This window comes from Pagrus major, chromosome 19 (assembly GCF_040436345.1).
Source record: "Pagrus major chromosome 19, Pma_NU_1.0".
In the NCBI taxonomy this organism is placed as follows: domain Eukaryota; kingdom Metazoa; phylum Chordata; class Actinopteri; order Spariformes; family Sparidae; genus Pagrus; species Pagrus major.
The window spans coordinates 2,782,127-2,796,898 of record NC_133233.1 but is presented as its reverse complement, the minus strand read 5'-3'; the positions used below and the strand labels follow the sequence as shown (position 1 = coordinate 2,796,898).

Here is a 14,772-nt window from a genome sequence, read left to right as displayed (position 1 = left end):
GGGTTTGAGTTCCTGGTAGTCCTGTTTTCGTGTCCTTATTGTTTTCTCTTTATAGATTAGTTTTGGGTTAGGTAGTTTACTCGGGAGGAACCTCGGATGCGACGGTCGTGGCAGGCTGGTCTAGGGTCTCTTCTCTCCTTTTGTTCATTTTGGCCAGGAAATCCTGCCCCTTTTGTTTTGTTCTGGGTTGCTTAATTATCAGGGTTTGGTTGTGTTTGGCTTCGTTCGTTTTGTTTGCATCAAATAAATACTCCTTTGTTATTGACTGTGCTGAGTCGGCGTCCTTTATATGTTACTGGCCCTGTTGTGTTCGAGTCTTTTGCTTTTGTTTACATTAGGGCCGTAACAGTCTCACATTGTCACAGTAGGTTGCGGTAATGCACCTTACCACTGGCTGCCTATAGCTTTAGCAATATATCCATTGTGGAAGACTCCCATCTTGTGAGGCAGGTACATAGATAGGTAGACAGGTAGCCTGTCCAATCTTTTCATATGGCAAAATGAAACAATTAGTTGGGCCTATTAGATTATTTTTCTTTTATTTGTTGAAGCATTTGATTTCTTCACTGCTGTTGGGATGTTTATACAAATAGGATAAAACAAAAATGCTTCTAGAATAACTTACCAACCCTTGCTTTAAAGCAATTCATTGAATATTTTAATAATATCTCTCTCCTTCATTCTACTGACTGTTATAACACTACAGGGATGTTTCCCCTGGCTGATTACGTCCTTTGTTTTTTTAGAGGAGAAAATCTCTGTTTGACAATATGTGTTTTAAGATTACAGATTCCTCTCTGTTTTCCTTGAGGTGTCTTCTTATTGTGTTGGAATTTCAGTTGCACGCTTTTCCAAGGCCTTTTGAAGTGGCTGTGTGCTGACATGTCTCACTCAATCTGTCCATCAAAATTCAAAATTCAAAAGCTATTGAAATTAAAAGACTTTTACAGATACACCTACCTGGGTCTTGAGACTGCCAAGCAACAGTGAAGCCACCACCACTGACAGAGTGGTCAGAGCGAAACCAGAAATATAGTGAATTATGGGAGCTGTAAAGCTCTTGTGGGTTATTTTGGCCACAGTATGTTCCAATTATGTAAGCAGTGGCAGTGTCCCCATCATGAATCTGAAGGAAGTCAAAGTTGCAGTTGGTGCTGCTCTCCAGATGAAAGAAAGGAAAGGTTATACGAAGAATCTGAAGAAGAGAAAAACAGAATTCAAAGACATCTGTCAATCTGCTACATGAGAGATCTTATCACATCTACTAATGAGCCAATTTCCATTGTTTGTCTTGTAGCCAGTTTTGGCATCAGAGCACAAACAGTTGCTCTCTGTGTTCTGCTGGTCTCAGCACTCTTAGCAACCCCTCATCAATCAGCAGAAAGCAGTCGTTTTCAGCAAACAAGCTCAGATGAACAAACGTCCAGGAGCTAAAAGAGAAAGATATTTTGCCCGTGGCATCTGCTGAGTAGGAACAAGACACCAATGGATTAATAATGTTGCTCCCTGATTGCTAGATGACAAAGCGTTCAGTTCAGTGTTTAACAGAATTTTCATTAGGCCACCATATGTGAAGTCATTGTACAAAATGAAATATACTATTTCTTGTACTGTGTAACTCGGAAAACTAATGTGATCCCAACAATGCTTAAAACATCATTATCGATCCACAGGATATCTTCTGGACCTTGCTTAATGGTATTATAACTGTAGTGAATTAATGAATGTAAAAATAAATACACGATGAATGTAAAATGCACTACCTCTTCAGAATCAAATTGCAGAGACAAAGTTAACAGATAACAGGAACAGGAGATCTATGTAAGAGAGTAAGTAAGTAAGAGAGACCACCACTGACCTTGTTTGCCTCAGTGTGGATAACCCAAGCACAGCTGACCTGGTGATCATATTCATCATGACCTGGGGTGTTGGGATAACTGAAGGAACCAGCAGGGCCAGTCAGGTAACCTCCACACACTGGAACACACATTCACACTTATAGTAGCACCTGATGACAGTCGACGTGTTACAAATGAACCAGACAACAAAAAAGGCAAATGATGGGGAGCTGCTTCTGTTCTTGTTAGTCCTTTTGTTAAAAATTGTCAAATAAAAAACATCCAATTATGATCAAATAAAAAGGTACAGGCAAAATGAAAAAATATTCTTTTCTGACCTTTGTGCAAAGGTTGCAGGTTCCTTCAAAAGAATTGTGTTAGCTTACACATAATTCTTGTGAAAGCACACTTTACCCTTTGTTCCTACATGCCTTTCATTACACATTGCTCCATCATTACATTAGCTGTGGTCCCCAGTATGTATTGGACATACAGTTAGAAGATCAAAACATCAAGTTTAGTTCCATGGAGATAGAAAAGAAACTTAATCACAGAATTTGCAAAATAAGGAAAACGAGACTCCAATCAGTAAAAGTCCTGTCAAAATTAGCCAGTCTTGGAATAGCAGCAGTTTCTAAACAACTTCTCAGGAGGGGAAACAAGGCCAAATACTTGAGGTGGACTAAGAAATAGCATAATTTCACAGTGGATGACTGGAAAAAGTCCTATTTACTGATTAATCCAAGTTTGAGATTTATGGCAGTAACTATGTAAGGAAAATGATAGCAGTGTTTCAAACCCACAATGAAGATGGTGGTGGGAATATTTAAGTCAGGCTGTTTTTCCTCTTCTGGAGTTGGACATCTGCACGGAATTGACTCCACCCTGACCAAAAAGAAGTACCACTACATTCTTCAGAGACATGTCCTACCCTCTGGTTTGATCTTTGTGGAGAGGGATTCATACTGCAGCAGGATAATGAGGCCAAACACACCTCAAAGCTTTGCAAGAACTACTTGGAGACCAAAGGCACAGTGCAGCCGCAGAGCAGCCCACCTCCACCATCCAGCTTGCTTTTTCCTAACTGTATTGCCCCATTCACACTGCCCTTTCAATGCAGGAATCATGCTCTGATTCTCCGCATCACCATCTGTGTGAAAGTTACAGATGCGGAGAGGGGGAACAGTTTCACTCTGGCTCTGATCCACCTCCAGAGGTAGTATCAGAGCTGCAGCAGAGGTGAGCCGGTGTCTGTGTGAATGGAAACGCCGGCAGCGTGGAACAGGGGTGTGTCGGTCTTCACTCATCAAATAAAAGAGAAATGTCCCACACTTCAACCCACAAAACAACCTTACCAAACAACAGTAATGTGGTAACTGGTAGTGACTTTGGCAACTTATATGAGGAAAAAAATACTGCAGTTATATATGGAAAAGTGTCTGTCATCCTGTCTGTCCTATCGACTCTTTGTCACATTTCTGGCCGAAAAACACTGTTTGTCCCCGGCAGGAGAGCCAGGCATCTCCCGCGGTTGAATGGCGGTGATTATGTGATGCAATTCGGAGCAAAAAACTTTAGCTCTCCATGTCTTTGTCTCCTTCCATTATTGTGTTGTTGTAGTTACTGTCTCCGGCAACTTGTATTGAAAAAGATCACTGTGACTGTCAGCCCTCCCGACCGAGACTTCAGTGAACTTCCCCCCAGAAAACAGCATCCCTTCCCGCGAGTGAAAGCCAGACAGGGTCCACTGTTTATGATGGTGAGATGTAATTATGTAATTTAGAGCGAAAAACGTAACTTTGTCACTTTCACAGGATGCATGGTGGGTCAGGATCTCAATCACAACACATTATAACTGCATCCATATGATTATAAACAGTCGGCAGTACATGTTTAGATCAACAGGTGGAAACTGGGAGAAACAGATAAAAGAAAAAAACACACGGATATCAACGTCATGATGTGTACTGTCACGCATCTTTGTTTTGTCTTTGTGTTCAAAAGTGCTGGCGTGCTGTATGAAATGACACACTGGTGCACTGCTTGGTTCAGTTTGAACAAACAAAGGCGGAGAAAATCTGAGCCTTCGCTGCAGCAGTAATGCGGAGTCCGTGTGTGAAAAGGACTTATTTGTTTAGTGGTTGTAGGAGGTTAATGCTTGGGTTTTTCTCACCTGTAAACACACCAATCATATAGGCTGTCGCAACTGCAGTGTCTCTGCTCTTGTTAGCGAGAGCAGCTCTGGAGGATGTCAAATGAATATATATCAAATGAACTTATGATACACATGTAACATTTGTTCATTTGATATTCAATTGAGAATCCAAAATCAGAAAATGAAAAATGTATTTGTTATTTCATTATTTGTTTATGAATGTGATACAAAAAAACAAATAATCATTTGTTTTTTGTGCTTTTAATTTTATGCAATTTTTTGAGCAGCAGTTTCTGCCTCCCTCCACATCTTCTGCTGCTCCTCTCAAGGTCACTCATCCTCCAGAGCTGCTCTTCACTGCAACAGTGTCTCTGGGCTAGCTAGGTAAAGCAGTAACAAAGGCAGTAAGGAAAAAGAATGCTAGATAGTTAAGACATCCCCCCTCTAGTTGTCCAGTATACTACCAGGGCACCCAGGGGGGTGTAGCGCAGGAGGACAATCAAGAACAGGCACTCAGGTCTGGGCACAGGTCCTACCGATCTCCCATCCTCTTGTTGCTCAGTGGACTAAAGTTACCAGGGCCAGAAAAATCTTTGTTACGGGCGCATTGTTTTTTTGTAAATGTATTTTCAGGGCCAAGTCATTTGGCTCAGGTCAGCCTAAAGTACTGGCTCTTTTAGTTCCAGAAAAGCACTTGATTTTGTGCCATTTTTGGCTTTTTGAGGTCAGCCAAATTAAGCAAATTTTGACCAATGATGGGTATTGATTCATATAAGAATCGAGATTCTTATCTCCCATGATTCAGAATCTACTCACAAATATCAAAAATCGATTTTCTAAATATGAATTAATAGCATGATGTTTACGAAATGAAAAAGGCGGGAATGAACTGCAAGGGTAATGCAGCGCCAGGACAATTTACACTCTAGAGTTATCTTGAAATTCATCTTGAAACAAGGCAGCAGTTGCAAGCATTTCTTTCACTTAATGACTGGATAATTACCTTTGCACACATTAAATAAACTATGTGTTGAGGAAAATTACTCTGCTAAGTCTATTTTACCTCAAAAACCCTGTTTCTGCTCAGCTTCTTGTACAACGATGGACGCCTGGGACCCCATTATTGCGTTGTCCATATACAAGCATGCATGCTTTTTAATTAAATTATTCATTGATTGATGCTGTTAACTTTTTAGAATAAAAGGCTACAGTTCATTTATTTTAATTTCCAGTTATATTTCATATTGTATATCAGCAGATTAAAGGAATAGTTCACTCTAGAACAAAATTCGTATTTATATCCAGCTGTGAGCAACCAGCACACACAAACACAAGAGGGATCTGCCTGCACTAGTTATTTGAAACTTTGAAAGAAACATAGATGTAAATACCAGTGTGTATCTATTGTGAGTTCTCGTTGATCTTGTCTGGCGTGGCTTCCGTAGTGCAAGCGGCTGTGAGGGAGACTTGCGTGCACGCAGGAGCGTGCCTCCAGGTGAACATAGTATAGTCACCGTTTAGGCTGTAAAAATGTACCAAATGACATCGTTTCGAGTAAACTCTGGATGTTGCCACTTCAGGACACTTGGATTGCAGCGGATGAGCAGTATGGAGGAATATTACAAATTTTTTGTGTAGTTTTATGGACCTTTTCGTCTCGGACACCATTGACGCCCGTTATATGGATTAATGCTGCAGGAGGGTACCCCCGCAGGTCTCCAGCTGCACTTTGAGGAATAAGAAACTACACCGGACTTCTCATCAGCATGAGGGTGAGTCAATAATTTCGTTCTAGATTGAACTATTCCTTTAAAGCAAAACTGGGATATACCAAGATAATGAGATATTCTGAAATTCATGGACATTTTTCAAAAATTCAATTTTTCACTCAAATTGTTAAGCTGATATTATCATTTATATTTAAAAAAAAATATTATTTAATTGGAAACAAATGCAGGAAAAAGACTCCTGCACTACTTCTTCACTTCACCTCACCTCCTTCATCTTCCCAGCCCCTATAGCCTCTTGTCCTGCCCATACCTTGCTGTGGGGCCTGGCAGAATGGGCCAGTCCACTGTGCAGTGCAAATACATGTGAATCCATTAATGGTGTCAGCACAGGTTCCTCCATTCTGACAGGGATTGCTGAAGCATTCGTTGATATTCTGGTCACAGTTTTCTCCTTGCCAGCCAGAGTTGCAATTGCAGATGTAGCCAGGAGCCGAGGTGGTGGCCTGTGATAGCAGTAGTGCATTAGTCAGACATTCATGAATTTGATACAGATTGATTTGATTCTAGAGTTTCTATTCTGGAGAAGGCAATGATACACACAATTCTTTTTACTGGGATCAATTCATTGTTGCTTTTGAAATTTGGTGACTTTAAGAAAATACAGAATAATGGCCACGCGGCATCTCGTCATGTCTAAACATTAACACATATATACACACAGTCACACACACTCACCATACACTGTCCATTGACACATGGGTTGTTGGTCTGACAGATGTTGCTGGTCTGGGTGCAACCAGTCTGTCCATATCCATTACCTATGTAGCCTGGAGGGCATGTACATGTAGGGAGAGTTGTGCCTGGTGGATGTCAAAGAGTTGAGTGAGAAAAACAGAATGCATGGTTATGATTCACAATGCAAAGCTCACTCCGTAATTGAACTGAAATTGAAGAAGCTTATTCCATATATATTCCATATAGGAGTATAGAGACAGCTGGCACAATGTGGATACCTTCAATAATTATTTAAGTGTCCCAGCAAAACATGTTCTCTAATCCTTATACGAAAAGAAAAGAAAACATTAATAGCTCAATAAATTAGTCTATAGAATCAGTACACTCAGATTTTTGACACTTTTGCATTTTCTGTCATCACTGTTGGATGTAGTATTACACAACATATCTACTGGGTGACCTTAACATAAATTGGAACGCAAGAGACTGTCCACTGAAAAAATAAGCTTCTCTCAATCACAGATGCATGTGGTCTAACACAAGTTGTAACTGAGCCAAATAGAGTGTGCGTTAAAAGAGATGGCTCTATAACCTCAACATGTATAGATCACAACTTTACTAACACAACCGAATTATGCACCAAAGGAATATCCATACCAGTGGGCTGTAGTGATCACAATCTAGTAGCAATTCTGAGGAAAACAAAGGCGCCTAAAGCAGGACCCAAAATCATTTTCAAAAGATCATATAAACATTTCAAAGAAAACCATTTTATTGAAGATGTGAGAAATATTTGTTGGGACAGTGTGTTAGAGAAAAACGATCCTGATGAGGCAGTAGAAAACTTCAACAAACTCTTTGAGGAAATCATTAATAAACACGCACCTGTGAAGAAAAGATCCATTAGAAGTGTTAAATCACCTTGGATTGATAATGAATTAAAGGAATGCATGGAACAGAGAGATAACGCAAAGAAAACGGCAATTAGCTCTAATTATGAATGGGATTGGCAAGTTTATCGCAAGCCAAGAAATTATGTAACCAAGTTGAATATAAAGAAAAAGAAAATTCATCATGAAAAGGTACTTGACAATATAAAGCATGACAGCAAGAAATTATGGAATACTTTAAATAATATAATGGGCAGAAAATCTAGATCTACTCTATCATTTCTAGAATCAGAGGGACATTTTATGACCAGGCCTTCGGATATTGCGGAATATCTCAATAATTATTTTATAAATAAAGTAAAGAAACTTAGGGATAAGATGAGCCTACAACGCACAATCCTATTTCAATATAAGAAATCAGATTATGGCAGGCAAAAAGTGGGAGTTTAGATTTACTCCAGTTACAGTCAGTCAGGTAGAAAAAGTATTACTTGTACGTAGGAATAAACCAGCCGGAGTAGATAATATGGATATGAAATTGCTCAGACTGGCAGCAAACTTGATCTCTCCCCCAATTTGTCACGTATTTAATTTAAGTTTAAAGAAATGTATTTTTCCTCAGGCATGAAAAACTGCAAAAATTATTCCATTACCGAAGAATCCCACTGTATCTTTCTGTGGCTCAAACAGTAGACCAATAAGCTTGCTGCCCGCCTTGAGTAAAATCATGGAGAAAATTGTTTTTAAACAAATACAAAATTTTTTGAATACAAAAAACATTGAGGAGGTACTGTTAATTTGAATTAGGTCCTGTAATATGTGAATGTTATTTTTGTTTTGTAGATCGTTGTTTTTGTTTTTTGTTTTTTTTCTGTTTTGTTTGTGTGTGTGTGTGTGTGTGTGTGTGTGTTTGTGCTGTGTGATGTGTTTTCTGTGTTTGTGTACTGCAGTGAAAAGATTATTGTGTTGGGTATGGACTCCAGGAAGAATAGCAATGGCTTTGCCAAAGCTAATGGAGATCCAAATAAATGAACAAATGAACCATACCTTTGCAATTATCATATGTGATGTATTGCATTGTAGGATTTTAGCAGAAAGTAACTACCATCTGCATTCCATTGGGGGAATATTTAAGATACAATACAGTACATTTCACACTCAGAATGTAGATACTCCAATAACATGATGGGCTGTAATTATACTATAGAGTTTCCTATATATATTAATTGGGGCTGAGACAAAACCTGGAAACTATGTGCACTTTTCTACAACCCCAATTTGTATTTGTTGATTATTAATGTAAGGATTTACTGTTTACTTACTGCTTACAGACTTTTTATTTTTTTCATTTTCCATTCGTCCCATTGATCTTTAAAGACATGTTTTACATCAGATGTCTGAATCTCCATCATAACTAAGTGGACCAATAACCAATAACATGATGCAGGTGTGTTGTAGACTAAAAGGAATAGCTATATCTTGGTAAGTGAGCCAAACAGAGCACTGTTAAAGGTTATATATATATATATGTGTGATTTTAAACATTAATAAAGCAGCAAATAACAATTTTCTATGTTAAGATATAGTGGAGTAATGCTGTACTTAGCAGAGAATAAAGTCAATAGAAGCTTCGCTGGTTTTTGTTTTGGTAGCCAGTCCGGTCATGCATGTAAGTCCATAAGAGTCCTCCCCTGTGAAACTGTTGGCCTTCCGCACGTTAAAGGGACTACGACCTCATTCAGACAGAATCAAGGGTTTGGTGGTAAGCTTCAGGGTTGTGTGGCGATGTGGAAGTCTTAACCAGGATGTGAGGCAGGTGTGCATCCAAATCAGATGTACGATAACGATTGTATTTGTACTTGGTCTACACTGTCCCGTATTAATTCATTCCTTGACATAACCAGTAGTGTTGTTCCGATACCATTTTTTGGCCCCCAATACCGATTCCGATACCCGGCTGTGCAGTATCGGCCGATACCGATACCGTACCGATACCACGCTGTTTGAAAAAAAAAAACAACATATATATATATACACATATATATATATATATATATATATATATATATATATATATATATATATATATATATATATATATATATATATATACATATAAGAGCTGCATATGTAAATGATGTAAAATCATTGCTATCATGGCTTGGTCAGGCACTGCTTAAAACCTTTGTGAAACAAGAAAAGAGACTAATACAGAGTGAATCCAGTAGAACTTTTTTATTGCCTACCTGGTATGGGTGACAATAATTGAACAAACTCTTCTAAAACCTGACAGTTTGGGCTCTCAAAGGCCAAAATAGTGCAATATTCATGTAATTACAACATGGATAATAGTAGTGCAACAAGAAGTAAAATTAAATTAAAATAAGAAATAATATACATGAGGTATCTTTGAGAAAGAGCGTGGCATTAAGGCCTATCTGAGGTAAGAACAAATCAGATTAATCAGAATTGCCATAAGAAATTATTTCCTCCTGTAAACCTAGGTCTAGGCTGATGTGCCTAGTTCAAAGTTTGAACTCGTTTGCATGCAGCACCACACTTTCCAGATTGAACATTTCAATGTCCACCCAGTGAGCAGTTAAACTGAGCAGTGAATGAACAATTGGGCCTAAGTCACTTGAGAGCGATTTCCATCAGGAATGGTGGTTGTTAAAATATGTGTTCACCACCACCAAAGCAAGTTTGACTGCAGGATCATTGGTGTTTATTCGCCTTACTCATGCAGTGCTCCAAAGGGCCAGATTACTTCACTATTTTAGCCTTGCACTAATGTTAGCCAGCAAAAGCACACACGGAGAGTGTGTGTGTGTCTGTGTTTTTAAATTCAGGTAAACTCTCACTATGTGGCACTCACCACAGACTGTTATTCGCCCTCTATTTTTCCCCTCTTCTCTCCATAATGTCTCCATGAAATAAAGTACACTTAACATTCAGCTCTAGTCAGCAGTCAACATTTTAGTAATGTGACATATACACAGACAACAGAGATCTCCTCAGCAGACCACAGCTGCAGTAAGGTTGATTAAAGAGTAGTGAAGCTAAATCCACTTTATTATCCCAAAAGATAACAGTCGTCTCTGAAATCTCTTGCTGTCAGAAAACTGCTTCAGATCAGAGCAGAATCCGATGTGACTGTTTATTCCTCAGGTCTAGCTTAGCCCCCCAACACTCTTGCAGCTGAGCGGAAAACACACAAAAACACTCTGCAGATGTCTGTTTAGTTTTGATAGGGAGCCCCTATCAGCCTAGTGAGAATTGCGGTGAGTTCCATAATAACCTCTAGTGCGCATGCTCTATTGGTTATTGGTAAATTGTTAAGTGGGGAGACAGCTGTGTGCTGTCTGGGTATGATCTGATAATCCATAATTAATTTGCAATTTATGAATGAAATAAGCTTAGGTTTGTTTTTTGTTTTGAAACCAGGTCTGTGTGTCATTTATTCATCTGATATTCAATTGAGAATTGAAAACCAGAAAATTAAAAATAAAAACTAATCAAAAGTCAAATAAAAATTAAAGCTGCAAGCAGCGATGAACGGGCCCTCGCAGGCCATGCGGGTCGGGGCGTGCTGCCGTCGGGGCGTGCTCCTTACCCGGACCCATTGCCCCGTTATTTTGTGCGCATGTCTTAACTGATAGCCAAAAACGGTATTGTGTTGATAATAGCGCCACCTGCTGGTGATTTTTGGTGTGTGAGTTACAGATGCCAGTCTATACCACCCCAATCAGTTTCATATCCATAAGTGTTATGGTGTGGGCACAGTGCCAATTATAAAATGAAATTGCCACCAGAGCGCCACCTATTGTCAGATCGGTAACACCTTCGTCAGCTGTCCTCAGGAGGCCATTGGCAATCAGTGTACCAAGTTTTGTGTTAATCCGACCAACCAATGTCGAGATATAAAATACTTCAATTTAAATAGCGCCACCTAGTGGTCATGGGCCAAGATTTTGCACAGAGCCTGAGGGCCTCATGGGGAAGTAGTATCCTGAGTTTCACGTCATTTGGACACACCAATGTGGAGATATGCAACACTTCCTGTTTTGACCCGAATCCACAGGAAGTTGTTATTTAATAACTTGAGTATTCTTTAGCATATCAAAATTCTTTTAATAACTTTTTGTCAGAAGGGTCCACAGATGCTGTGTGCAAAGTTTTGTGCAAATTGGTGAAATTGCCTGGGAGGAGTTCGAAAAAGTAGGTTTGCGACATTTGGCGAATTTGCCAATTGAGTTCTGGCGAGAAAGTGGGCGTGGCCTACATCACACAGTCCAGCTGAATTCAGGGAACACGTAGATATAAGGTTTAACAATGTGCACCATATTATGTGGGAGTTATTAGGCAAAAACGGTTTGTGTTGATGATAGCGCCCCCTGCTGGTCATTTTTGGTGTGTGAGTTACAGGGGCCGGTCTATACCACCCCTGTCAATTTCATATCCATAAGTGTTATGGTGTGGGCACAGTGCCAAATATAAAAAGAAACTGCCACCAAAGCGCCACCTATTGTCAGATCGGTCACCCCTGTGTCAGCTATCCTCAGGAGGGCAGTGGCAATGAGTGTACCAAGTTTTGTGTTAATCCGACCAACCGATGTCGAGATATAAAATAGTTCAATTTAAAGAGCGCCACCTAGTGGTCATCAACCAAAATTTAGCACAGAGCCTTAGGGGCTCATGAGGAAGTAGGATCCTGAGGTTGACGTCATTTGGACAAACCAATGTGGAGATATGCAACACTTCCTGTTTGGAACGAAATCTGCAGGAACTTGTTATTTAATAACTTGAGTATTTCTTGGAATATCAAAATTCTTTTAATAACTTTTTGTCAGGAGGGTCCACAGATGCTGTGTGCAAAGTTTGGTGCAAATTGGTGAAATTGCCTGGGAGGAGTTCGAAAAAGTAGGTTTGCGACATTTCGCGAGCTAGTGAAAAAAAACGCCAGGCAGAAATGGGCGTGGCCTATATCAGGAGATTCAGCACAATTCACTGAAAGCGTGGATATAAGGTTTTTGAAGGTGCGACAAAGTATGTGGGAGTTATTAGCCAAAACGTACTTTCCTTGATAATAGCGCCACCTAGTGGTGCACGTTCACAACAACAACAGATTATAAAATTTTTCGCCAAGCCTAATGACTTTGCCAAATAAAATCGACTTTTCATTCACATTCAGGCAGTGAAAAATGCGATCATTTTGGACGAAGGAATAAAATAATAATAATAATAATAATAATAATAATAATAATAATAATCATTCGAAAAACAATAGGGACCTCGCAGGTTCCCTGCTCGGGCCCTAAAAATCACCCCTCTACCTAACTAGCCCAGAGATACTGCAGTTGCAGCGAAGACTAGCTCTGGAGGATGAGTGACCCCGAAAGGAGCAGCAGAAGTCCAGGAGAAGAGCCTAAGACATTGGTGTGTTTACCTGCAAAGTTTCAGCACATTAACTGCTCTGTTACAGCAGACCTACTGTATGAGTCAATAAAGCCATAATAAATAACTTCCAGGGCACACAAATCGGACAAATTACAAAAAATCCAATTCGGCTCGTGACCAATTTTTTTAATTACCTATTTTTGATCTGAGCATAAAATCAAAAAAACAAAAAACAAAAGCACTGTTTGTTTTTTTGTATCACATTCATAAACAGATATTGAAATAACGGTATTCAAATAGGCTACCAAATGAAATGAACAGCATTAAATGATTCTGTATCAATAACTGGGATAATTGTTGACCTTTTATTAAAAGTTAACAAAAACACAAACCATGCTTAAAAAACACTCTGCCATCAGCTGGTAAAGAGGCTAATCATTGTATGGTACCAAAAAAATGCACTCATCATCTCTTGCTCTGTACATGACTAAATGCATACAATTAAACCACATGTAATCAACGACTGTTACACAGTTAGTTAGTTAGTTAGTAACCCAGGTATGTGCTTGTATATTGTTCTAGAATGGCCATTCTATCATCTGGGCTTTTATTTTGATCTTTTAACTTTTACTTCCAGGTCACCTAATTAGTTTTCTCTATGTCTTTGTTCAAAGGGAAAATTCGACTTTGACTTTTTTTTCTCTCTTTCTTTACAATGAACAAGGGAAGAATGAAGTAAAACTTAAACCTGGGAAGAAAAGTCATACCATCATCCCTTCATAAAATCAATAAAACATAATTGTCTCTTCACAATTTTTGTAAAATCCTTGTTTGAATTGAAACCCTTCTTTGTTGTGAAGCAGTGTTGTGATGCAATTATGCATGATTCTCCTCACTTAGTTTAACCACAAATATCCCTATCCCATATCAAAGACACAGTAATAAAATCAATATATGTGTGTTTTTACCTGGGCTGGAGGAGCAGGTAGCTAATGGGTAACAGCCTCCATTGTTGGTAGCACAGATATTGGTCTGGGTGCATGTTTTCCCATCCCCCTCATAGCCTGCAATAACACAAGAGTTATCAATTAATTTTTATTTCTGGTTAAAGTGGTCATTTGTGTCTTTTTGTGGTGGTTCTTTTTGAGATGTTCTGATACAATTTTTTCCTTCCCGATACTGATTCCGATACCTGTGTTTTTTAAAAAAAAAAAAAGAAGAAGATGATTTCTTTTTCTTTCAACATCTGTATATACTACCAACCCTGTATGGATGTTATATTAATGCTATCACTGTTGTATGGCCTAGCGGCTCAGGTTAAACCTTGAAGTTAATGATTGTCATACAACATTTTTCTATTATCTATTTTGACAGTCAGTCATAGCTGAAAATGAACAAATAAAGAAATCAAGGAATAAATAACAAATCTTTTAAAAACTGTTAAAGTGTAGCCACCTTTTAAACAAAACAGTTTAAAACAGTAGTGCAACAGCAACTTAAATAAATCTAGGAATAAATAATTCCCTTAAAACTTACAAACCAAACTTGTTTTCTTACAGCACTGCACTTTGAAGGGCAAATGTTGATGCCGATACTTTGTCCACCAAGTGTGCAGACTCGGCAAATACATGGGGCACACATCGGAGGGGCAAATGTCAGTAGTAAAGATGATTGCCTGCACGTCTTTCAGCCTATATGAAATGTGTTCCTTCACGTCTCATAAGGTTTGTCGGGGGGGTGGTTTTGTCGTGCTCTTTCACGTGATGCGTCTTCAAATGCTTTGTAAGGTTGCTGGTGTTCAAATTGGCATCACTCGTGCCAACCCTCAAAATAACATCTTTGTATACTGAACATGTGGACGTTTTACTGGTGGGGTTATCCAGAGTAAAATACTGCCAATTGGCTGACATTTTGCTAGCTCCATCTGACTCCGGAAATCAACTTCGATGATCTAAAACCTCTAGTAGCCAGAGGCAGCACAGCGCAACTCGTTGTGTTGGCTTTTAGAGCAGGGAAGAAGAATTGAT

The 14,772-nt window shown here is 39.1% G+C and overlaps 1 protein-coding gene across 1 annotated transcript in view; it reads right to left on the bottom strand.

The window, feature by feature from the left end:
* Positions 1 to 14,772, bottom strand: part of cubn (cubilin (intrinsic factor-cobalamin receptor)) — a 195,216-nt gene that overhangs the window by 142,689 nt on the left and 37,755 nt on the right. The window contains exons 10-14 of the mRNA XM_073488362.1: positions 13,714 to 13,809; positions 6,459 to 6,583; positions 6,034 to 6,226; positions 1,859 to 1,977; positions 961 to 1,195 (exon numbers count right to left, since the gene is read on the bottom strand). Of these exons, the coding sequence (XP_073344463.1) occupies positions 961 to 1,195; positions 1,859 to 1,977; positions 6,034 to 6,226; positions 6,459 to 6,583; positions 13,714 to 13,809 (768 nt within the window). The remainder of the gene's footprint in view (positions 1 to 960; positions 1,196 to 1,858; positions 1,978 to 6,033; positions 6,227 to 6,458; positions 6,584 to 13,713; positions 13,810 to 14,772) is intronic.